The following is a 25,407-nucleotide window of genomic DNA, read 5'->3' as shown; positions in this document are numbered from 1 at the left end:
GCAGAGAACAGGAAGTATCAGACAGCAGATACAGCGAGGGTCATAGCAAGTATGCAGTCCTGACAGGCACCTAGTATGCACTGTGAGTGTTATTTCCTATTTCCTTTAACAAATGTTCTCTGATACAGTTTTGGGGTGGGATGGAAGTAGAACAAGGTAATTTCACATTCCATTAAGGGAGTTCTCAATAAGCCCAGGGCTCACTGAGTGCTGGAGTTCAAATGCCACAAAGGCAGGAAACAGAAGTAAGTTCTGCATTTTATAAGTCTGATGTGTTCCATGCTGTTTTGGGAGGTACGTTACAGCACAACCCATTTTCACGCACATAACAAAGTAGGTAAATTTTCTTGCCAGGATCCTTTCTTTACATCTCACGTTTTTCTTCTACGTAATCACTTACTTTAAGTATTACCATCATACTTTACAAATGCTTGCCCATATTTCACTTTCATTTGGAGAGGGGGAAATTCACATCAACCTCTGACAGTTCAGAGCAAGAGACCCAAGTGTTTGTGCATTGGTTCCGAAATTGCATGACTTTCCATTGATAGGTTCTAAGTTGATGAAACAGGTTTTACTTGGGGACTTTTTCATCTTAATTCCACCATTGCCTTTAAAAAAATAAAATAAATGGGGAATAAACGGGGAAGATAAAGTGCAGATGTTAAGGTCAGTGGATAATTATTCTATTCCAACACAAGAACTGAAACTTCATTTAAGAAACCAGATACAAAGTACATATTTTAAAATCCCAAAGATGATCAAAAAGCCTACTCTGCAGTTATTAAAGCGTTCATTACAGCCCCAAGTAAGTAACAGATTGAAACACATGCATTAGTTTAAGCACTTGCATAATTCTGCTATAAGCAGAGGAATTGTTCAGGGCAGTAAGTTAGGGAGATGATTATGCATCTCACTGATTTCAGATCTAACTTGAAATTACAGATCAACACTTTCTGAAGCAATGAGTGGGCTGTTTCATTAATGCCCAACTTAGGTGGCATTAATGGGATTCAGTATTCAAAAAAAGGCTGAATGCCATGGCACTGAAATCAAACCAACTTTTTCTTCTCCCAGTTCTCTAGCCACTTTTGATTGTTGGCAGAGTTCCCCAGCCTCTCAAATACACAGAGTAAGTTGGTCCAGCTAAACTGAAAGTGGACACAGAGTTACGAGTCCTCATGCCAGCTTGGTACCTCACCGGGCTTGCAGTATAGATACACCATTAGCTTCCCCATACCCCATAAATCTGTAGGGCTCTCCATACAAATGCATTTCCTAAATGCAAAAGCAGCAATACGTGGATGGGATCCAGTAGCACATTATTGTATGGCTGAGAGCTAACAGAAGGCCAAGCCTAGCATCAGGGTAAATGCTGGGATAACTTCAGTGCCTCCAGTTTAAGTGGCTGCCCAGCCTGACAGAGTTTTTGCCATGCTGTTTGGCATGCTGCAGGGGCGTGGGGCTCAGAGGGGACAGCCAGGTGTGACTGATGAGCTACTGCCAAGCAGGTTAACAAGGAGCAGCTGAGCCCTATGGGGCAGAGCAGTGGAAGAAGATGGCTGGCACAGCATTGAGGTGCAGGCTGTGCTGACAAACTCCAGTGCAAGGAAGGAGGAGTGGCTTCAGGTAGGCAAAATGTGTTTTTTGTTTTATTTTCAATCGTTGCATTGTTTTATAACAATGTGTAGAGAGGTTCCCTTCTCTGAATGTGTGCTCAGAAGTGCATAGAAGGCTCCTCTGCTCCAGGGCTGGGTGCAGGGTGAGGGCTGAACTGCTCCTGTTGTGTGCAGGAGCAGGCTGGGCTCTGAGCGTGAAAGTGGTGTGTTCAGCTCTCCAGTCACTTCATCTGTAGCTTGATCTGTTTGTGCCCTGTGGGCAGTTATTTGGTGCCCTTTCTGAATAAGCCCCCATGGCCTTGTTTGCGCCGAGACGTCTTATCCGCGCTGCAAGGCGTGTTGAATAGCCAGGGTCGTGCAGCAGCACTGGTGAAATGATTCCCCTGGCGCTGAGGTTTAAAATGCATTGGGAGGTTCCACCGCAGCTGTCTGGAGCCACGAATTCTCTCTGTGCTCGAACTTGACTTCATTGAGATGAGAGTATGGGTTATGTCAGGAAAAAAAGAAGGAGAGGAAGCTTTTGTTGTCTTTCAGAGAAAACAGATTATTGGATTTTTACGGGTTGCATATGAAAGCAACCAGTTTTTACTGCTTGCATATGAAAGATCTTGATAAGATGGATGAAATGTGAAATTGTGCTCCTAAAATGTGCTGGCCTTCTCCTGGCAGGACAGGGCAACGCTGCCGTTACTTTTGGCATAAAGCTTCTTTGGCAGCAGCACCGTGGTCCAGGGATTAATAATGTGTTGCCGTGCCCAGCCCCTCGCAGAGCAGAGCAGGTGTCCCTGGCAGAGCTGCAGGCAGTGCCCGCTGCTGTGACAGCGTGCAGGTAGCAAGGGAGACTTCCCAGAGCTTATTTCTTCCTGGTCAATGGGAGAGGAACCCTAAAAGGCGACTTCTGTGGCTTCTGTGGCTTCCTGCCCCACACACGGCGGGGCTGTCCCCTGCCTACATGGTGGTGTCGGGTCAATTCCTCCAGAAACTGGAACTGAGGAGGGCACGGTCTGTGCAATGCTTCGCAAGCTCTCCTCTCTCAGCTCACAGGATAACTTTAATTCTTACTGAAGCTCACCACATGCTATGTGGAGAACCGAACACGACCGCCCCGTTACAAGGCAGCCCCACTGAGCGCTCAGCCGTAACACGCTTTGGCAGACCTCAGTCTTCCAGGTAACAAAAGGCTTTTGAGCAGCGTTTTGCAGAGCGCTTCCTTGTCCCTGTGCCTGACTTCGTGCCCCTGGCCTGGGCTCAGCGCTTCCCCTGGGCCGGGGCCGCGCCCCCCGCCCCGCCGCGCCGAACCAGGCCGCGGCCGCGCCTCAGCCGCGCTCCCGGCCCCGGGGCGAAAAATCTGCGTGCGAGGAAGGCGCCGCGGCCACCCGCAGCAGCCACGAGGAGGCGACGGAGCCCCGGGGACGGAAGGATTCGTGCCCGTGAGGCGGCCGAGTCCGGGCTCTGCCCCCTCCTTCGCGGTAATGCCACGGGCACGCCTAGTCTGGTAGGATTTGTTGCAAGAATCCGAGCAGGTACAGCCAAAAACCGTGGACGGCCTCGTGGCTCCACCTGTTAAACGAGTTGAAGGAAAGGTTTGCCTGCTGCTGAAGGCCCCTTAAATTTGATTCTGCCGTGATTGCAGAAAAGACACACAGAGTTACCATCTGTGGGAAGGATGGTGGTGATTAGGATGGCTAATATCATGAGAGGAAAGGAAATAGTTCAAAGGCTATGAGTTAACAAGCCTGTCTAGTGAAAGAAGCCTACGGGCCGTAGTGCTCCTCTCTGTAGCCCTTGCTCTCATAGGCTCTAATACTGCTCTTTATTTTTCCCTGGCTGGGGTTTTGGAGGGTTACAATAATACAACGAAGGTTTGTCAGTTCTGCTGCGGGGAGTGGCGTGCTCAAAGTCAGGGCGCCCACCTGCTTGGAGGCCACGTCCCGGCAGCCAGCACGCTATCCCGAAGCCCAGCGGGGGTCACGCTGGTGAATGGGGGGCCCCCAAGTCGGGGAAGGTGTTTGTTGCTTAACGGAGCTTGCAGGGACAAGTGTCAGGGGGCTTCAGGTGGGGCTTCAGGGCACTGGGGGTGCCCCTCGGCTCCGCGGCCAGCCTGCCTTGCTGGGGCGGGGTCAGCAGCGCTGGGCTCACCCAGCCCGGGGGGGGCTGCGGGGCTGCCCTGTGGGGCTCTGGCTGCCACCCACCTCCACGGGGCTTGGCAGGGCAGGAAGGTGCAAGTCAGCGGGGGGGAAAAAGCTCAAACCACAATTCTGTAACACTTGGTTTATCCAGAGCAAAGATTTATTCACTGAAAAGATTCCTACATACCCAGAATTTTATTAGCATAGAGTGCACTTCTTTTTCTTTTTCTTTTTCTTTTTTTTTTTCTGATTGCATAAACTAATACAGAAACTGTTATTAATACTAACAATTTTTAATTAATTTAATAGCAATTCTGGAAGACACTCAGTTGATAGAAAATATAAAAAAAAAATTTACTGTACAAAGTTTACATCACATTTGAAAAGAAAACGTGTCCATTTTCACCATATTACAGACTCCATTTACATTCACTACTGACATGTGGCTATCGTAGCAGCATTGTACAGCCAGCTTCACATTTACAACTCTAAAATGGTACAGGCTTACCGTGCTTCACGCCCTTACACCAGCACACGGGGAGACAGTACATGTGACAGTACAATGCGACCCAGACCGAATGACTGTCACTTGGTTTGCAACACAGTAAGGGGTAAGAGCTTGACTTTCTTCACAGCTGTACAACTCCACTGGTTTTGTTTGACTTCCATGTGTATCACACCAGCTGATTAAAACAAATATTATCCCAGAGACAGTAATCGGTCCCTGCTCTCTGAAATACTGGGTTCAGGAGGCTGGGTTTTGCTTTCAAGGGCAATTTATAGGAGTTGAACGCAAATCCAAGGAAGGGTTGAATTTGGATCTCAAATCTCAGGATTTAGAGACATATTTTGAAACCCTTCCCTGGAGCAGCAGGACAGGATTCCCACCACCGGGCAGTGCTCGGCCAGTGTGCAGGGATAAGCCTCCCGTTGGTGTTCCACACGCCTCAAAGCGCAGCATGAGGGGACGTGAGGTTTTAGGCAAGTGGCCCTCCTGAAAGCAGGGAACCAGTGCTGCTCTTGAGTTATGCCTGCAAGCAGTCATAGGAAAAACAAATTTCATGTGTTTTTTAATACTACTGTTTTGTTTTAAGCTGGCTAGTCATCAGTGCTGGCTGTCCTTCCAGTAGTCACTTTATTGAGTGACGAGAATGTATTGCTTGCTCAGCATTGCGCTTGCACGTGGCTGCAGCAGTGTTACTGCTGCTGAACAGGCGAGGAAAGGCTGAGGAAAGGCTGTGTGTTCGGGAGCGGGGCTGGTGCAGCCGAGGGAGGGCTTCAGCCCGGGGGTCTGCCTCTCAGCGTCGCGATGATGTGAATTCCTCCCCACTTTTGGGGGTATCGTGCTGTTGCTACTTAAGCAGCACTTGCTGGGAAGACACCCTCTGTTTAAGGCTGTGACAGTGTTATTGTGAGAGAGCAAACCTTGACGAGAAGCAGGTGATGTGGGTTAGATGCACAGGGCACATGGAGGGGGGTTATTTGTTTACAAAGTGGGAGGGAGGAAGGAAGTCAAGTACCACAATGCCATGCCTGGCTACCACCAAACCGCTTTTTTGAGACATTTTAAAAGTCACTGTAGCACAATATTTCTAAGGGAATATAACTGGGTTACGCATATAGCAGGAGTGAAGCTCTCTGCTCAACAGAACTCAGAAGTTTTTTGCCACTTAATTTTCTATAAAAGTCAGCCATCTGTAAAGTAGCTAAATTAAGGGCCTGCCACTTTGCATGCTTTATGGAGGACTTCGGAGCTCTTCTCCCTGCGATCCTCATTTCCAATCCTTGTAATGATGGTGAATGGTACAGAGGAGGTGTGTAATGCACTAGTGCTAAGTGGGATAATGCATCGCTCACCTTAAATGCGGTAATAATCTGTGTCCTTTATAATCTGCGTAGTACGCACTGGAGCATGTGTTGTGTTTTATGTCTTAAAATTAACTTTTGAAACAAGTCTGAGCTGTTGGATTGTAAGGTTTTTGTTGTGCTCAGTTTTCCCCAAAACTACTGTTTAGTCCTAAATGCCTTAAAGCCAACAGCTTGCAAACCTATGTGACCACCTCTAGGAGCCAGTTAGGGAGGGCACAGGGGAGAGAAATGGATAGCTTTTACTCGTCTTTCTTGCCTCTCCCTGGAGCTCTGGAAAACATCACTTGTTCTGCAAATGAGGTGGTGATTGGGACAGTAAGCATCTAGTCTGGCTGAGCAGCTTTACGTTTCCAACAATGCTGTTAGTTCAGGGGACTAGAATTTGCTGTGCCTGGAACTTTGGAAGAGGAATTTGGCAGCTGGGAGCTTGCCTTCCCTCTGTGCACGGAGCTAAACCTGGTCTTGGCAGCATGTCAGCAGCCTGCCCTGGCAGGCGTGATAACAAACTCCCCTATAAGAAGTGGATTTGTATTTGTGTAACTTAAATCAAGGTAACCCAGAGCTTGGACCAACCCTGCTGAAACAAATCACGGAGTGATCACAAACTGAATAATCAGTTTGGCAAAATCACAATGCAATGGATCAGTTTTGCCTTAGTGAAAGGAAAACCTAATTTAAAACTTCAACACCTTGTATGAGATGCATAGCTGTTCTGAAAGAAGCCAGTTCCATCCGTCTTAGGGAAAACAAATGCTTTGAAGGCAGAAGATAGCTCTTATTTACACCGCAGACGCAAGAAGGAACTAGAAATAGGTTGGTTTCTTTTCAGTGCTATTTGAATGGCTGTAGTTAAACTCGATTCACTTTTATTATGTTTTAAAAATATAGTTCACACAAAAGTATCATGTAAACATTCCTTAAATAACTGCTGGTGCTCAGGCGGAATTCAGACTTCGCAAACAACACAGGCCTGTGAACTGATGGTCGTGTGGCTTTCAGCTGTGGCTGCACCGGTTTCGTAGCTTGGAAGATTCAGTGAAGGTTTCTGATGCTTTGTGTAAGTAGGTGGACAACATTATCACAAGGCAATTAAACACCGTGCTATATCTTTTGATTACTTGGTTCCAGGATTCCCAAGCCAAATCTTTCAAAACGCAGGACAACTTTGCTACTGTTAATGCTGAAAAGAGGGGGAAGGGAAAGGGAAAGAGTTGTTTATTTTTGTTCCGTTGCTGTTTTTTCCCCATAAAGCTACAGTCACATAAAAAGAAATTAAATGGGTTGGGTTCTGGTCTCATACGACTTCAGAGCACCCAGCAAAGCATTTTAAGAAATTAAGCAGCAAACGTCAACTTACTTATGCTAACCTCATTAGTGAAAAACAACTGAACAGGAGAAGCAGGAGACTTTCATAAATACCTAAGGTGGGGAGAAGCCTGACACCTGTGTTCAACAGGCTTTCGCTTTCCTTGAAATAAAAAGGGAAGGAAAAAATTACTTAGCTTTTTTTATTGTTGTTTGGTTTTTTTAAGGGAAAGGGAGTGTTTTGACAAGGTACGTCGATCACTTCAAAAAACCCATTTGCTCCTCTTTATAGACTGTAGCAAGTGAATAAAGATGTCTCTTCCTTCACCCTGAAGCTGTTAGCATAGCTGTAAACATTTTCACTTCAAAATGCCTTCTTAGAGGTATGCACTCAGGTGGCAGCAAAGCAGACAGCCTCAATACATTCTTTTCACAGTTGTGTGCAAGCACGCAACTTTCAAAGAGAATGAATATGTGGATATATTTGTCCTCGCCGAGGAGAGTAAAAACCTCTCTGGTTCTTGGTGCTTACCCTCCTCTGTCCCTATCCTTTCCCCTTAAAAAAAGATTTTTTTTCAGAATCATGGATTAATAAGGAATGAAAAAAGATCTTTTCCAAAAAGGCACGTAATTGTACCTACAATTCTGCAAAGCTCCTAATGCGAAGTCAGGCATTTTGCTGAACGGAGGACGTAAACGTGAGCAAACCATAGAATTCAAAACATGGGATTTGCAAGGGGAGGACAAAGATGGACTGAAGGGACTGAGGGACTTTCCTCCTCTTGCACAGCACTGTAGCTGATCTCAGCCAACCCACGCGGGCCAGTTTTGGGCACCACCGGGGGCCCATTCCCAAGTAGGCGAGGGAACTGCAATCTGCCCCAAGCAGAGCAAGGAGCAGCCTTCTTTTCCTGCAAGAATTACCCTTGCACCCCCTGCAAAAACTGCCCCTCAGTTCAATGCAATGCTGGCTCTCATCCCACAGGAGGACCGGCGCACTCTGGCCCTTGAGTCAGGGAGGTTTGCGACACAAGTGACGTGTTCAGTTGTCAGCTGTGCCGATGGAAAATGCACCTGCTCTGTTTGGTCACAAACCCCAGCCCTGCACCAGGGCTGACACGCACAAGCTCAGACTGCAGCTAGGAAAGGCACCCTTCTGCCTCACGAGACCTGGGGCACCTGCACATCCCGCCCGTGTCAGCAAACCCCCAGCCTGCTGGGCAGGACGCCCGGCCCTCCGCTGCGTGCACCTGGTTAGTCAGCGAGCAGATCACCAGGCCCTCTCCGGGAGGGAGCTACAGCCCGAGGAAATGCTTCAGAGGTGGGAGATGGCCCCGTTGTTAGACAGTGACTTCTTGCAGACAGTTGTTATTCAAGCTAACAGCCCACACCAAGCAGAAAAAGGCAGAAAAGGAGAATTCGGATAAAGTGTTGATTATGTCCGTGGGTTAATTTCGTGGTTGTTTTCGCTTTTTTAAATGGAAGGTGATTGTCCAAGTTGCTGGTTAGGATGCAACAGATGGAAGCATGCAAGGTGGAACCCATTATTGCACCAGTAGCTACAACCTACAGAGAAATATGGGAGGGAAGGGAAAAAGACACTGAGAGTTAGTCTTCAGTTATTTAAAGCAAGCCCTTGTGAACTATTATAAAGCTTACATCAGAATAAAGCGTGGGGTTAGTGCAGTACTTCTCCAAAGATTTGTTGGAGGAGACGTGAACGTGTCTTTACTGGGTTTTGAATCTGGTCTCTGGCTGCCGTGGCTGGGGAGAGCCTTCCACGTGTGACCTGAATGTGATGTAGTTTGCAGGGACTAAAAAACAAGGGAGCTGCCTGCGTTTTAATTTCACTGAGCAGTACTTCAGTGTTGATACGTAATGCTGACACTTAAAGTAATTCTCCCCCATTACATGCTTTGAGCAGAGAAGAAGTATTAATATATGCAAATGTACACGAACCGGTTGCAGGAGGAGGGGGAGGGTCTGTGTCTACCCAGGGACAAATAATTAGGGAAGCTGCTCCGTAAGGCACCGTTCCACAAGCTGTTCACGAAGAACTCCCTATGGAAACACTAATCCAAAATGATCACTTGGCAAATTACTCTGGAAATGAGCGCTCTCATGAGCTGACTGCCCAAATGGGAAGCATTACTTCAAGTTAATTTCCAGTGTGCTGTTGGAGGACAATGCAGGGCTGTGTGACTGCCTGCATGGGAATGTGCAGGCGGCTTGGGCTCTGCCTGCTCGGCCCTGTCTGGTTAGGTAGGAGAAAAGATGCCAAACAGCCAGAGTTAATGATCCAGCCTAAGTGGATCTGATAGTGTGGAGAAATGAGGGTGTGAAAGTGGTGCCACACAGAGCCATCGTGTTGGAGGGCACTGTGCTTCTGTAGAAAGGGAAAAAGATTACCAAAGGACACAGCGATATCATGCAAATCTCCTGGCAAAGAAAGGTTGCTGTTATAACACCATTTGAACACCACAATCCTCCTTTGAGGCAGAGAAGAATTAGTTTTAAAGAAATAAAAACATTTCTTTAAAAAAAAAAAAAGAGGAACTCACAGCTGTGGCAGGGTGATTGAAGGGAAGGGGCAGCAGAGCTGAAAAGCGCCCACGTGAGGCAGCCGGTACAGGCCTGGCCACCACAAACTGTGCCTGGAAGTAGTTTGGCAAGCGTGGGTGTTGTGGAATGAGCGCTCCTAGTGAAGCGCGAGGCCACGCTTCCATTCCTGCCAACTGGGGTTTGTTTGCAGACCCCGCTGCATGCCCAGGACTGAGTTTTAAGTTCTGGTCTCATCTATCATGACAGATGTCACTGGATGATTGACTAGGTATTTTTGGGGGGAATCTCTCCCAATGTTGACAGTTTACAGACACTTGCTCTTGTAACACTTTTCTTCCCCAATTGCAACATCGATCCTGACTTTGGAAGTATCATGATCTGCCAAGGATTTATCTGTCATCTCTTGACTTATCTTTCCTTGGTCCATCTTGACATGAATCCAACTTGGCGATTCAGTCCAAACACAGCTTGTTCTAGCTGTCAGTTCACTGCATGTGCCGGGCAATTTAGAGATACTCAGGATGATTAGCACCTATTTTGTTTTTTCTGCAGAACTCCATTACACTGATGCTGTAATTCCCAATGCTGCATTTCTTTATCTGCCTGTGTGAACCGGGGAGTCTTCCATAAAGGGGGGGAAGTCTGTTTTTTTTCTACACGCCCCTCGAGGAAGGTTGCAAGGTGGTTACCTCTCTCAGTCAGTACCAGCCATTATAGAGGAAATTCTAATCACTTTTTGGTCAGTGTGGGCCCTTTCCAATAATGGTGGTTGATACTTTCTGAAACCAAACAAAGCTGAATAAATGATCTACAGGAGGGAGGTGAATACGTTGAAGTAGGAAGTTACCTGTCTGAAGTGCATGCCCATTTCATTGCACGATACCCTAGTAACTAGAAAAGCAGAAGAGCACGCGGTTACTCTGCTACTGAAGGGCCGACAGACCCCAGGAAGGCAAAATAAAGCACAGGAATCACCAGTTAGCAGTTTCTGAGCGGCACAAGTATTCTCAACAACAGCAGATACTCACTCAGCAGACTTCCAGAAATGCCCTGGATGGGAGAGACGACGATTCAATTTTGGCAGTTTTTCAAGCATATCCATGAGGACAGTGAAGCTGGGTCTCTCGCTGAGATCAAATGACCAACATGCTGAGAGAATTTCCTGCAAAGGATATTTCAGGCTCATTATCTCCGCTTAGTTCACACGTCAACTGTTCAGACCAAGCAACTGACTGAGCAGTGTGATCTGTGGGAACCCAGCTAGAGCTGCTTTTTAACAGATGTTTTGACATTCTAATAATCAAGCGGTAACCTGTGTACCAGCGGATGCCCACTTCTATATGACAATAATAAGAGTAAAATAAATCCCTTTAAGCAGCTCCCTCTTTTCCAGCATCTGCAGTGAACAGCTGTTTGGAAGGGCTCCTGCAACCAATGTACTTACATTCACTTCTTTCCCCAAACTAACGGTTGCAAGAACTTGTTTCACGCCTTCACCACTTCCAATCTGCCAGATGAGTGCCTCTGCAGGCTGGTTCTTGAAGGGCCATTCTCTTGCTTGGAGCTCATACCACACAGTCCTGCAACATCAACAGACAAATCAAGGCTTTGCCCACTCTTAAAAAGAAAGATGCAAAACCCTGACCCCCAATTTCTTCAGATAAGCTCCGGAAGGTGTATAAAGCTGTGCAGCAAATCCCTCCCAGCCTACCCACCTCCCTGTCAAACTGTCCTGCCCACGTCTTTTGTAGTAGGTGAGGAGAACGCATCCTAGCTAAAATCCTCAGTCTGAGAGAAGGGGACCGCTGACTGGCAGGGCTCAGGTCTGTGCCGTATCTCATTTAGCAAGCTCCCATGGTACCCTTAGGTATTCCTCTCTTACCCAAAAGCATAGATATCTGCAGCTTTGGAAAAGGGTAGCTTGTCTTCATCTTTGCCAGGGGCCATCTCACGAACAATTTCAGGGGCCAGGTAGCACAACCAGTCATGAGGCAGCTTCAATTCATTCTCCCTCCTGAGTTCAAAAGAAAGAAGCAATACTGAAACACTGTTACGTGAAGCAAGAAGCAGCACATGGCTCATATCTATGCTTTGCCTAATGCCTTTATTTACTGAAATGTTTTGTTTTGGCTAACATTTTCTATTTTTCTAGCCATATTAAAAAAATATGCAAGTGTTGGCCTGACTTTTAGAGCTCATTCTTGGGCTTGAAGTTACTTTTGTTCTGAGTCTTAGTTCATGCATAACTTTCTAGCTGTGTGCTACTTGATGTGTGGAAGGGACTCTGCTTTCAAAAAAAGAAGTGCATATTCCAAAACGTTTTTAAGTACTAAAGCAATCAACACTCCTCACTTGTACTGTGTAATGCATCAAAATGTTTCCTTATTTGATCATCATTTATCACTCTAGAAGTGGACCAAAGCTTTGAAACCTCCACCTACCTTCCTTCCTGAACCACACCTGAAATCCCAAATAATCCAAAGTCTGTGATCACAACTTTTCCATTGTCATAGAAAACATTCTTGGATTTCAGATCCTTATGTACAATCCCCTTGGCGTGAAGGTAGCCCATGCCCTAGGAAAAAGTTTATATTCAGCAATGACATTTTTTTTTTCTTATTTACAAGCCTCTAACTGGGCATGCTTTGCTTTCTAACACACATTTACTCTGGTAGAGATAATGAATTTTAAGTGAGGACACGGCAACTGTCTGACTTATGCAGGAAGGGTGCAGGGAAAGTCTGCAAGGAGATTTTAGCTCAGTGCTCATCCTCTGAAATGCTTTTCATGCTCTGTGTAGTAAGGCTGCTGGGAGGGTGCTCTGACTTGAAGGGCATTAAGTACCCGTGGACTCTGAATTCTGAAGAAGTCTGTATGCGTAAGAACAATGAGCAACTGACACAAGCTTGCTCACTAAAATTACAGGATACTTCTGCCAGGAAGAAAAACGGCAGAAATGCTGCTCAGTTCAGCAGAAACACTGCAACAGCTTTAGAAATGTTACTTCAGTTGAGCAATACTGTAAGCAAGCACTGGAAAACTGTGCAAGTCTGTGGGAAAACAACGTCTACCTCAGAATGCATTAACTTAGGAAATGTGTCATGCGTTTCTTCATGGTTCCCCTTACCAGAATTCTCCCTCCCCAGCCCCTTACTAGCAAGCAAAAGGCCTATTTCTATCTTTTTTGGTCCTTAGCTTACTGCCCACTTCTCTTTTATCCAATTTCAAGTTTCTCCTGCTGCAACACCCTGTGGCAAGTTACAGGTGTGGCTACTGAGAGCTTCTGAACCACCCCACGTTCTCTAGGCTCTGGCTGAGGCACTGCTCACAAAGCAGATGTCCCTGTTAGCAGAAGGCACACTTACCTTAATGATCTCCTGTGCTATCTGCCTGGTTTTATTAATATCCAGGGATATCTTGGGGTCCCTTACAAATGAATGAAGAGTCCTTCCTTTGCAGAAGCTACAGAAAAGAGGAACAGTCCTGAAAAATGCCTTTAAAAGACTGGAGGCAAACAAAAACCAACACAGGATGCTCAGCTGGTTTTCTTATGTGGACAGAATCCCACTCCTACTCGAACTGCTGGGAAATGCCATTTCAAAGAATTCTAAGGGGCCAACTGATTTACAGCTGTATGGGTGTACACATGTACAGGTGAGCCACCGGTAAAGCACATTCAAGCATACGCAACAAATGCTTACGTGTTTCTTCAGAGGCCCAGTTCTTGCTCTGCTATTCTGACAGCTGAAGTCCAGTTTTCAAAACCTGAGCACCTGCTTCTGCTGGGGCTACTGCTCACTTAAGCAGGAAGCTTCCTTTGGAACGGACAACTAGAACTAAGTACCTCCTTGCCAAGCTATGAGAGGGGCATGCTGCTGGCCTGACTTAAATTCAGCCTGCATATGAGCATCCCCAACAGCTGGAAGTAGATGACACAGAAACAGCCTGTTCTGGATTTTTCATATATGATTTTAAATGATAATACATACATATAATACCATAAATACTTACATTTGTTATGCAAATATATAAGTTATATAATTATAGAAATGTATCCTGTATTATCGCTATTAGCAGTAAACAAACGTGTAGTAATAGCGAGAGAAGGTGCTATATCCTCACCTGGTAATGATTGCTAAATGAGGAGGGTTCATGCATGCTCCCATGAAAAGCACCACGTTCTCATGCCGGGTCTGTCTGTAATTCATCACCTCCTTTTTGAAGAGCTTGAGATGATCCTGGTTGTTCCCATCTATCTCCAACAGCCTGATGGCTACTTCTCCGTGCCATTTCCCCTTGTGAACCTTCCCCCATCGCCCTTGGCCGATAGGATCCCCTAGTTCAATCTGTTCAAAGGGAATGTCCCATTCTTGCAGGTAGACGCTGGTCTGGCTAGGTTTGCGATAAATCATCCCTTGCAAGCGTGGCCGTCTGTTTGGCAGATCTTCCACCTCATCTTCATCATATTCGGGTTCCGATTTATTACTCTCTGGTTCTTCTGCCTGTTTATACAAACAGAAAAGAAACCTGTGCTGAGAGTCCCACCCCAGGGACAAAGCAGCCCACCAGCCAGCGACAGAGGCTGTTCTGAGAGGACTTCACTGGGTTGGACGTACATACTTGACTCAAAGATGGCTTCACAGGACAAAGCCATTTCAGAAAGCTACAACAGACATCTGCTGTATGTCAGTGTGTGCCGGTGAAGACACGAAAGGCTTTATCCCATTGAGTTAAACTTCTAGAACCAGCACCAACATCTAGGGGCTCAGCATCACTCGGGATACGGCCCTTCAGTGAATGAAAAAATGCTACAGAGCATTCCAAAAGGAAGCCTCGGAAACGTGGCAAATAAACGTGGGGTGGTGATTTTTGAGTCTGTGGTGTTTCTTCTTCTTTCTTATGTTGCTGTTGGTGGTTGTGGTGGGATTTTTTTTGTTTTTGTTTGGTGGCTGTTGTTTTTTTTTGAGATTACTAAAATTCTCCTGTTAGACTTGCTCCAAAAATCAGCAAGCTTGACAGAAAATCCAGTAATTTGTGCTGAAATCATTGATTCTATCTCTATTGGTTTACCCATCCCCAAAGAAGCCCATGTCAGTGTCCACACTGCCAGTGGAACGTGTGCTTAGGCACTAAAGAAATCACACAATCTTATGGATTTTGCTTACAGGATTTACCATGAGCTAACCTGAACACTGGAAGCACCTACACATGCAGTACTTCCAGATTTGAGGTCTGCTGAGTTCGTAGACCTCGTAACTCCAGCAGGAGGCCTGCAGCCCTTGTAACGTAAAAGCAGCTGCACCAAACTGAGTGAGCCAGACATTTGAAAAATGTCATCTTAGCCCAACTAGAAAAAGATGTTTTTTGTTACAAGCACTTCATTGTTCCAGCCTAGCTACAGAAATCATGAGTTTTCGGCTGAGATCTTTGCGGTACAGACAGTTCAGTGGAACTGAGGTCAGGCCCAGCTAGTTTACACCCGCAGTTCCACAGCCACAAATTTTATGTTGTACTTCAACGTGCATCTCTGATTGTACACAAGGGCAAACCAGAAAACCTACCTCTGCTTCACATTCAACTCCATCTGTGTCTGGCTGCTCCTCGGCTCTAGCAAGAGAAGACAGATTTACAATGACAGCAACGATTGCATATCCACCTGAGTTAGAGAAGTGGGCTGCTACATCTGCCATTAGCAGAGAGAAGTAGTAAATAGGAAACAGATCTTGATAGCACTATAGTAGGTCAAAGGAAAATAGAATTACTGCTCCACTGAACAGGTAAGGACTTTGTAAGCTTACTGTGGCAAGTAAGAGAGTAATATCTGAAGATTATCAGGTAAACTCTACAGAAGTAAAAGAATTAGAAACAATACTTACTTAGTGTCTGCAGCTGTTTCTGAAGGCTGTGCTACTTGTGCAGTACTGGGAATTTCTGGGAAAACAAAAAAATGATACATATTTTACATATTTTACACTTAGGTCTCTCATTGAGCTGAAATTTTAACGTTACAATAACAGGCATTCGCTTCTTATTTAGGAATTAGAAAATAAATTCAACCTCTGACCATAGGATTTTATACATCTACTTATTAAAAACCATACTAATCTTTCCTGTACTTACATAGCTGTGTATTACCAGCTCCAGTCTCCTTCACATTCACTTACCTATTTGTAATATCTTGCAAGGCCAGTCCTTGACTGTGAACTGTTCACACCCCTTTAAAAGGCCTTAGACACTCAGAAATATTTTAATCCTCACAGAACTGTGGCATTTGGATTCATCTTTTCCTGCAGGTCATTCCAACTGCACCCAGTACAACCAGTGTCACCAATGCGCAGGAAATTCAACTTGGGTTGCAAATCCTTCACAAACGTAGAGGACACCTGGCACCCTACATTACCAATGCTCACTCTGGAAACTAACAAACTGTTTCTAAGGGTTCGTGAACTAAGTGAGAAGAGTTTGCACACGTAAATCCAAATATGAATTGTGTTGCAGCATTCTTAAATCCCATAGGCAAGAAAATCAGTTCATAAAGGTGAACTCAAGCACTCTTGAACTTTGGGCCCATTTATACTAAGCATATAACCGTAAAAGTTATCCTTTTTGGAAGAAAAAACACAGCTGTGTATAGAATCCCATAGTAGAAATCTGTTGTTTTACAGCTGAATGTTAGAACTTGTACCTTAGTACCTAAATACAGGGACAGCGTGGCCGGAATTATATATTGAGATAAAAGAAATTTTTCATTGTATTGGATACTTTTTTTTTTCCCCAGAAGCAGAATTATCATTCTTGGGTAGCATGCAGAATTTTACAAAAAAGTTACTTTTTGGCAGCAGAAGCTGGTTAGTAGAATTAAAACAATCAACTCACCTGGGAAGATAAATTGTTGTCTATGCTGAATGTAGTAGGCAGCTTTTTTTTTTTTAATAAAAGGACAGCAAAAAAAAAATTATGAGGAAGGGGGAAAAAAAAACAAAAACAAAACAAGTTAGAGGATCATCAGCAAGTGTCCCGTATGCATTCAATGAATTAGTCCCAAGTCATTGTTTAACAGATTAGTAGATTATCAATCAGCCTGCTTGAGGGGGTGAATTTTAGCACATGCATCTTTCAAAGACTAAGACAGATGATACCTATCAAATAAAAGCTGTATTACCAATAAGCTAACAGTCTGGTGGGAAAACAATACATTCAGACTTGAAGTGGCAGAAGCAAACTTAAGAGAACCTAGGGATGCTAAAAGGCAGGCCTGGATAAAAGCTGGAGCTTCAGTCCTCTCTTATTTCTTCAGCTTCAGCTTTTCCAAGACACGTGCAGAGAGGCGAAGCTCTGGGCCATTTGCAAGCATTTATTTTTTTAATCTCAATGAATTTGCATTACATGTCCTAATACAAAGTAGTTGCAGTAGAATCCTTGCACTAAACTGGCACTGCTTCTGCTCCTTAGGAGTAGGCAAGAACAGCAACTTTCACTCACAGATCAGAAGTTTGATGCAAAATACAGCAGTATTAAAGGCTAGATGCAGCAGCTACTGAGCAGCATGTGACTTCATTTCCAGATAGAAGGAATTACATTTGTTCTCACTATGTACATCTTGCCTCTATCAGCTTTGGTAAAGACTGCACATTTGGGTCCTTAATCTGTAAAGTATGTGGAGTAAATTACTTTCACCATACACATCTGTTGGATGTTCTAAACATGAGTGTTGATTGTTGGTTATCTTTAGGAAGATAGTGATAAAAGTAATTCATCAATTCATCCCAGTTCTCATTTTAATGTTTTGTTCTTGCAGTCAGCTTACTTATTTGGTCACCAGAGGTTTAAATCATAAAGCAGGCAGCATGCATTTTACAATACAGTAAGAAAAGGGAAGAAAAAGGAGTATCACTGTGGGTTTTTTTAGTACTCTCCAAAGAAAAGGAAAGCAGAAAGACCATATCATGTAAGAAAGGTTCCAGCACTCCTCAGTAATTTGTCTCCTGCAAAGGTATCTTGTTGAGACAACTTTAAAACTTCTAAAAGCAGAGCATTTCCTTTTATCAGGTATCAGAACACACTTTCAAACTTTGTGTAAGACACAACTATATATTCAGAAACCTGAAACTACTTAAAAAGTCGTGGCTATCCTCTGCTTGCATAGATGCCTTTTTCATCTCCGTAGAGTTTTTCTCCTGAAAGAGATGCGCTTACCTGGGAAGTTAAATCTTCCATCCCTCTGGCCCATGGGAGATGGGTTTGGGGGAGGTGTTGCACTAGGAGGATTGGAAGACTGGAAAGGTGCTGGAGAAGATGGTGTGGAAGAGGTTGTAGAAGAGGGATTACTGCTGGAGTCCAGATGATTTATTGCTGGTGGATGCTCCTGGAAAGCAAGAAAAATTGCTACTGAGAAAACAACAAAAATCCAGAATTCCCCTCAATGTTTACTGAACAACAGAGAAAGGAAAGCTGTTCCCAGCCTCAATCATGGCATAGTTTCTTTAAGTGAGCAGGGGGCCGGAGCTGTGCACATCCAATGTTTTACAAGCTGGAAACGTCACATCCCAAAGTCTCTTTGCATCAAGGTGCCGTACTTGCTCCAACCCAACCAGCAAGGTACTACTGTGACCTCTCCTTATTGTAGCTCCCCAGTGACTTACAGACAGAAGACTCACTTCTGCCACCACGTACCTTTTTCGTTAGTGCTTTGGGAAGAGTTCCGAACTGTGGTTCTGTTGGTCTGTCTACTGGATTATTGATATCAGAAGGGACAGACTCTGTTCTCCTTATTTTGGTTACTGAAAAACAGATTGGAGAAGGGAGGAAAAAAAGCTTTAAATCAGACTTGTTCTCATGATACCATCAGTTACGCTGAAGTGCTAAGAATCTGTAGAAAACTTACTCGGGAGGAAGGATATTCTGCAAGCAGGTGCCTCTTTAGTACATTTGTTGTGACATTTTAATCTAAAAGAGAAACATTAAACGTTAAATAGCAACTTGGTCTTTCCCCAGAAGAGGAAGCCTACCCTTAATTTGTATTACTTATGCTATTCTCAAAGAGAGTCCTGGAAACCTCTGGGCCCCAAAGCAGGCCCATAAATTGATATGAAGAATCCTGTTATGTATACCGTTAGGCTAATGAAAGGTAGGTAGACATCTTAGTATCTCATTTATTTCTCATATAGTTACCTTCACTGACTCCTGTCCTACAACAGGGAACTGCTAACATTTCAACATTCTGGACCTTCAGAATTTGACAGAGAATCAAAACCAATGCCTTGCTGTTATTTAGGTATCCAGTTCCCACAATATTTGCCCATTATCAGGTACGAATCCTGTGGCAGGGAACTAAATTTGGGTCCTCCACATCAGGCTCCCGACCTAAGCATAAGTCATGCAAAGCATCCCATTGCCAGTCTGACTGAAACAAAAAGCAATGCCGCAGTTAATAGTGCACCCTGCAGTTAATAGTGCCTCATGTCTCGAGATCTCGTTATGTTAAAGACCATCTCTGTGTGCTTACCTGCAGTACTTACACTTCACCCCAAACATCATGCTTTTCTGACAGACTTGGCAAATCTGAGATAACCAAGACTTTGTAGAGAACCTAAGCAGAGAGAAGAGGGGGGATTTATTTATTTATTTATTTGTTTATTTTTCTCTTACTTAGCCCTATCACCCTGGACATGACCACCCTCCCCAGAACACTACTGCTGCTGATACACTAGTCGCTGTGGAACCGCAAGTCAATTGGTTTTGTAAAAAAGATTTCAGGGGCTGGACACATCAGAGACAGATGGATCTGAAATGCAGAGTAACGGCTGAACTTGAAAAATGAGGCGCCCAACCCAACTTCAAGCCCGTCTAATATCAGTCCTCCCTTCTACAAACACTTTGAGTAGGAAGCTGGCCTGGTCTGACCCCTTCCCTTTGTGGTTTCCACAGTGTGCGTTGCTTACCTGTGCGTTACAGCTAAGCCAAAATCTCTTTGTACGGTTTGAGGGGATCCTTGGGAGAGTTCTGACGGAAAACAAAATAATGTTTTAGGGACGTATTAGTCACCAGCATGCCCACCAGTCTGGATGTAAATACTCATAGATAAGAGCTAGTAGCCAGGACTCCACTAGGAGTACAGCTGAGCTTGGCTTGCGTTCTGTGGTAAAACTACCAGCTACTACTCTTATTCCAACACAGCTTCAAGAATGGACGCTGTCAAGGCTTCCAAAAAGACAACACTTTCTCTCTTTGGCCCTAGATGGCACCAAATTCTCTTTTATCATCAATCCAGTGAACTTTTTAAGGCATCTGTGGTCTTCCGCATCTTAAGAAAAGGCTGGAATCGCTAGCTTTTTTTCCAAGGAACGTTGCTGAGCTAGTGTGAACATCCAAACCACAATTAATTAATTGTGCATTAATCGTTGTATCAGTTAAGATGTCTAAACCCTTACTTAAGAGTTCTAAGGAATGTCACAAAGTTTGGAATTTAATGGGACTTAAAAGAGCCTGCAGGATAATTTTTAAAACAGACAATATGACTGTGCACAGAAACACCAAGTCTTAATTTCTGTTTGAACTGTTTCCTATGTCTTTTTTTTTTTTTAAAAAAAAAAAAAAAGCAAAAATTCCATCAGTCTCCCCAGAGAAATGCTCAGACTTCTGCTTACATCTCAATTTTAGATTTTTCTCTTTATGTTTTTTCATTACTGAAAGTAATTCCTGGGATTTTTGTTTTAAAGGCCATTAGATAAATGCGTGGTGCTATCATGTCCTTATTTGAACTTTTAGACTTTACAGAAGGGTGAGGCATATAGACGTTCATCTCCCTCTACATTAGCTACCAAGGTTACAGGTTCTGTGGCTGAGACACATGCACAGTCTCATCAGGAGAGATAAAACACCAAATGCCATTGATACATTACTGGATAAAAGCACAAGTCCTAGTCCTGTAAAACCTTCAATGTGTGACTAGACTCATCGACATCGGAGGAAGTATTCTACGTTTAGGAACATGTTGAAGCGTTTCTCAAAAAGTTGCACGGAAGCGTCTGATTTCAATACAGAGATACTTGGTAGTGAATATCCAAAGACACTATCCAAAGACAAATGGTTAGGTATGAAGTTATTTCTAGTACCAAGGGACACCAATATCTGCTCTGAGGTCACAGACAAGCAAGTACACCCCCCCTTGCTTTAACCCTCTAAACATCAGTATTCCCTTTCCTTGCTTTTGTTATCTGAAGAAGTACCAGTTACAAAGACCCTGTAAGCATCCTGCAGTTCTTCAGCTGGCCAAGCTCCTGTTAAAGGTAACAGGAACTCTGGGATACAAGGCCCTCGTGAGGACCTCCAAAGGCTGCACAGATGATCATACTGCAGGTAGCTGGCAAGGACAGGTTCTTCTCTCCCAGTCAATGAAATGAAGACAACCCTGTAAAAATCTCTTACCGAACCTGGAGAACAGAAAAGAAATGTGTTTTGTAAGACATCTGTATTAAGTGACAGGATACTCTGCTAGAGCAGAAACACCCTCCTGCAGCCTTTGACATTGGATTTACAAACAACTCTGGTTTTGCACACTGTCCTGAAGTCACTCCATAGCCAATATTTGCCTGCCTACAAATACTCGGCTTTGCTAGCAGAGCCCCAGCTCCAGCCTGGGAGTGCAGCATACCAGGGTGCACCTGAATTTTGGCTTGCAGATGTGACATGTGAATGGGACTCAGACAGCTGGAAGGCTCCGCATGGCAGGCTCTGAATCGAGAACGTGCCATATTTTGCACCTCCTATCATGCTTACCAATAGGACCTGTATCACACCAGAAACAGGTTCTTACAACTGACTTTCAATACAAAGCATTGTGGTGGCCACAGGACTTCTCAGTTCAAGGTCACACTTCACCCATTCTTAAATGGAAACCACTTACTTGCTACATTTAGAGGCTTAGCGATTTGCACATTTTAGTGTATACTTCATATGCACTCAAAATGTGAAAGAATCCTGTACGGCCTACTAGGCCCCACATTTACAATGAACTCCTTCGTGTCAGCCAGCAGGCAGAACAGTACTGCAGCATCAAAGCAGCACACCTTGCTGCCCACCCAAATTCTCAGCTCCATTCTGAGCTTGGCTAGTTTCCCTTATATAAAAATGTATTTTTGGCAAGGAGGTCCTGAGTAGGACAGGCTCTCTGAACTCTTCCAGGAGGTCAGTGTTATTTAAGTCACAGTGGTCCACTGCCAGCTGGAGAATTTGGATGCTGATCGAAGTTTCTGCAATGTTTAGACATAGCCAGAGCCTCTGGAAGGCACATTTGTTTCCCGGTTTCAACTATTAGTTAAATTAAATTAGATAAATACCTTTCATCCCACCTTCCCCCCAGCAAAGTGCATCTCAAAGCCTGGATCAGTCCAAAAAAAAAGATACAGCCTAAGACCATTTGTCTTTTTGTGGAGGTATAGTTGTCATATAGACAGATGTTTTAAAGCTCACACTAGCAGCTAAAACACATCTTAAGATAAAACATAGAAGGACACTAGCCACCTGAACTGTGAGGAACATTTAACGTCAAAAAAGAATTATAGGATGTGGAATTAGCTATTAGATACTTGAGAAAATTTGGCGGGACCCTTTAATAGCAGCAGTCATCCCAACCTCCCCAGCAGGTGAAATTTCAAATAAAGTACAGTTAAGACGGTTTTGTGGTTATCTTAGAATATCCCACTGATACGGATTGTAAGACCACAGTGAAACCGCAGTCAGGTAACTGGACACCAAATCTTTTACACAGCATCACAACTGCAGCACTGAATGCCCTTTGGGATGAATACAGCCCACCAATGCCTGTGGGGAAGGAAGTATCACACTTACTTTATTGGGGGAACGTCATCTATCCTGTTTCCCAGCTGTGATTCGTGGGACTTGCTCCTTGTGAGGGCTGGAAAGTTAGGTAGCAGCTGAAAAACCTTCCGGCAAGGGGGAGGAGGAGTCCGTGGTGGCTTCAACTTATGCCTCCTCTTCGCTTGAGGAGTGGTTGGGGGAGTGATGGTGATGCTATGAGGAGTCCTTGGTGTTAACCTTCCACTGTGTGCAGGGAAGGCAAAAGGGTCCAGGAGGTTATCTGCATAGATAGAAGGTCCATGACTAGAGAAGACAGAATCTGAAGACGTGATTGTAGACACTGACACAGACCGTGCCTGCTGGCTATTGCCCTTGGGAAGGTTCAGTGCAGCGTGAGTCCGTGCAGGTGCAGAGGAGCCAGGGGACTCGGTCGTGTTTGTAGCGCTGTTCTCTCGGCGTGCCTCAGGAAGATTCATCAGCACATCATCTTTTAACTCCCCACCTGCCCAGCAACCACAGCAATGTTAGATTTGGCAAAAATATATAAAAAGCTGGTAAATGTATACAGTGACTTTAAGCTACGAGCTGCTGTTTCCTCCTGTTTTGCATCTAGCCAAGCAATTTTTTCTCCTAAGATCCATCTAAGACATCAGCTAAAGTTATCTTTTTGGGAATGGCAGTAACTATGCATACCTGCATGACACAGACACCCGCATCCCACTGCAAACCCATTTGGATTTGGTACCAACCTGCTTACACAGATCTGTACATCCAACCTAGCACCCTGACATCTTTCAGATTGGCTTCTGGTAAAGGGAGGAAACCATTTTCTGTTAGATAACAGAACTGCCACATAACATGAAAAGCTGTTAGATTGGAAAAAGGGTATTGAGATGTTCCTAATACTCATTTGGCCAGCTCTCTCTCTGGCGTGTAACCATTGGCAGAACTTACCTGACAGCTGGAATACCGAGGCACTGCTGGTCAGTTACGGGCAGCAGCAGCACTCAGCACAGAATTGGTGTGCTTGTCCTGACTATTAGCTAGAGTTTTACCAGGGACAGACATCTGGACAAAAAGGAACCATCACAACCTGCTGGATCGCTGGTGGAGCTCAGCACTGCCTTCTGCAGTGCTTGTCACTGTAGTTCAGAATAATCCAGTGCAGCTCACAGACCAATTCTAGGTATAAATGGCAAAAACAAGCACAGAGGCCTACAGGCAGCAAAGCACGAAGGCATAGATTACTGGGATAATTCCAGGGGCAGAACTCAGCAGGACAACTCTCTGGCTTAATTTTATGTATGTCCTTAATGACTTAATCAAGGCAAGAAGTCAAAACTTCAAGCCCTGATGTCCTATTGACCACTCAGTGTTTGAAAAAAAGATCATATACCTGGGATTAAAAAAAAAATAAATCTTCTCTTTCAAAACACACTTTTTTTTTTTTAATGAAAAGAGCAGAACATTAATACAAGTATACTAAAATTTGGGCTAGATGCCATTTCTGTATGAGTGGATGCCATGCCTTCTGAACAATGGCTGTTTTTGTCACAATATGGATGGGAAATATTTGACAATGCAGGGTAAGAAAGATTAGAAAAAAGGAAATATGGAACTGAGCTGTTTGCTGGCTTTTCCATTAACTAATCTTTACGATTTGCGAATGGTATGAACTGTCATAATACCAACAGGAAACAACACCTTTCAGTGACAGATTGATAACTGCTACAAAGAAAGATCTGATGCATATGGGTACCAGTATTCTGTGAGAAATGCTCTCATACCAACCCAATTCACAGTGCTTTGAAAGCAGCCTGGGGCTGGTGACAGGGGAAGATGGTGAAACAGGAATTTGGGAGTCTTGTGTTTGTCTGTTCTTAAATAACTTGGTCAGATCAACTTGCACGCTGAACACACACATTCCTAATTACACAGTACCCTTCTGTACGTAATTTCAATGTAAATCAAGGTTCTTTCTAGCTCTTACATCTGCTACTGGTTTTTGGCTAATGATTCTATCAACTCCAGCAGAAAAATAGCAGGAAGCAAGGGTTTTAAAGAGAAGTGAATCAACTGGCAGACTGCAAGCTATGCGGTGATAAAGGGTTGTCAGAAGAATGTTCTGCTCTTGCAAAGCATTGAGCTGAAAAACACTCAGGCTTCTGAGCTACATCACACTAAACAGAATTGCACCTTCTCTCTGAGCTGGCAGTATTTGGGGAGGGGATTACCTACAAGAAGCCTGTTTGCAATCCTTAGGTCAAGGGTACTGAATGATGGAGGACTGGAGCATCAAACTCAACTCTGAACACATAGGGAATAATGATATAGTTTCTGTTGAGTTGGAGAGGGTATTTCCACATACCTTTATTTCAGTAGCTGAACATGATGTCACAAACAAATCCCTTCCACAGATGTGTTTAATCATTGAAATTTCATGCACATCCAAGAACCACAACCTGACATTGGTTACAGCATATACCCAAAGACCCAAAGGTTTCTGCAGATTGCCTTACATAAAAGGAAGCAGGATGTGATCCGGGTTGCTGAGAAACTAATTCCACAGAACAAAAAAGGCAGTCTATACCTGATTCAGTCACCTTCCTTAAGCAGCTCAGTGCCCCATTGAGTCTGGAGCACTCTTCATCTCTGGCACCACATCTCTTCATTGTTTCTTTCACCTTTGACTCATTCATTTCGAGTAAGGCATCTAAGGTTAGTTCCTCCGGTATTCTCTGCAGAGGGGAAAAATAATTTAAAAAATCAATGCACATTTTTTAATATACATATATAAATAAGACTGTCATTTGTTTTTCTGATGTGAAGTAGTGCCACTGTCTTACTACCAGGTCTTACTCATGATTTACTCATTTGGTAGTGCATTTCTCTTAAGGACCACTGGGTCAGTAATGATCATGCAGCAGCAATGCTCTAAAGGTGCTCTTTCTACACCGTGAGAGACCAGGCGTGTGCCTGAGTGTGCTCTACATCATTAGGGTGTTATTGTCAGCCTCCAGTACTTAAGTTAGGATTACAGCTGACTGAAATATTCTTTCCTCTCCTTGTGGAAAGTTTTCACTTGGTATTTTTGAAATTCTACC

General features: G+C 44.3%; 1 protein-coding gene across 4 annotated transcripts in view; it reads right to left on the bottom strand.

Moving 5' to 3' along the window:
- Positions 1 to 3,885: 3,885 nt before the first annotated feature.
- KSR1 (kinase suppressor of ras 1) overlaps positions 3,886 to 25,407 on the bottom strand; it is a 62,644-nt gene continuing 41,122 nt past the window's right edge. For 2 of the 4 annotated variants that reach the window (XM_035343110.1, XM_035343113.1), the window contains 18 exons: positions 24,894 to 25,041; positions 22,334 to 22,805; positions 20,912 to 20,916; positions 19,426 to 19,486; positions 18,990 to 19,073; positions 18,369 to 18,430; positions 18,158 to 18,264; positions 17,681 to 17,849; positions 16,361 to 16,402; positions 15,361 to 15,415; positions 15,042 to 15,091; positions 13,607 to 13,982; positions 12,850 to 12,946; positions 11,926 to 12,059; positions 11,367 to 11,498; positions 10,929 to 11,064; positions 10,513 to 10,646; positions 3,886 to 6,797 (listed from right to left, as the gene is read on the bottom strand). In XM_035343110.1, coding sequence (XP_035199001.1) covers positions 6,719 to 6,797; positions 10,513 to 10,646; positions 10,929 to 11,064; positions 11,367 to 11,498; positions 11,926 to 12,059; positions 12,850 to 12,946; positions 13,607 to 13,982; positions 15,042 to 15,091; positions 15,361 to 15,415; positions 16,361 to 16,402; positions 17,681 to 17,849; positions 18,158 to 18,264; positions 18,369 to 18,430; positions 18,990 to 19,073; positions 19,426 to 19,486; positions 20,912 to 20,916; positions 22,334 to 22,805; positions 24,894 to 25,041 — 2,343 coding nt within the window. In that variant the 3' untranslated portion in view covers positions 3,886 to 6,718. Of the gene's footprint in view, positions 8,489 to 10,512; positions 10,647 to 10,928; positions 11,065 to 11,366; positions 11,499 to 11,925; positions 12,060 to 12,849; positions 12,947 to 13,606; positions 13,983 to 15,041; positions 15,092 to 15,360; positions 15,416 to 16,360; positions 16,403 to 17,680; positions 17,850 to 18,157; positions 18,265 to 18,368; positions 18,431 to 18,989; positions 19,074 to 19,425; positions 19,487 to 20,911; positions 20,917 to 22,333; positions 22,806 to 24,893; positions 25,042 to 25,407 lie in introns of all 4 variants that reach the window. The other 2 variants (XM_035343112.1, XM_035343111.1) reach the window with 2 other exon arrangements.

This window comes from Oxyura jamaicensis, chromosome 19 (assembly GCF_011077185.1).
Source record: "Oxyura jamaicensis isolate SHBP4307 breed ruddy duck chromosome 19, BPBGC_Ojam_1.0, whole genome shotgun sequence".
Taxonomy (NCBI): domain Eukaryota; kingdom Metazoa; phylum Chordata; class Aves; order Anseriformes; family Anatidae; genus Oxyura; species Oxyura jamaicensis.
This window is presented reverse-complemented; position numbering and strand designations above follow the sequence as displayed.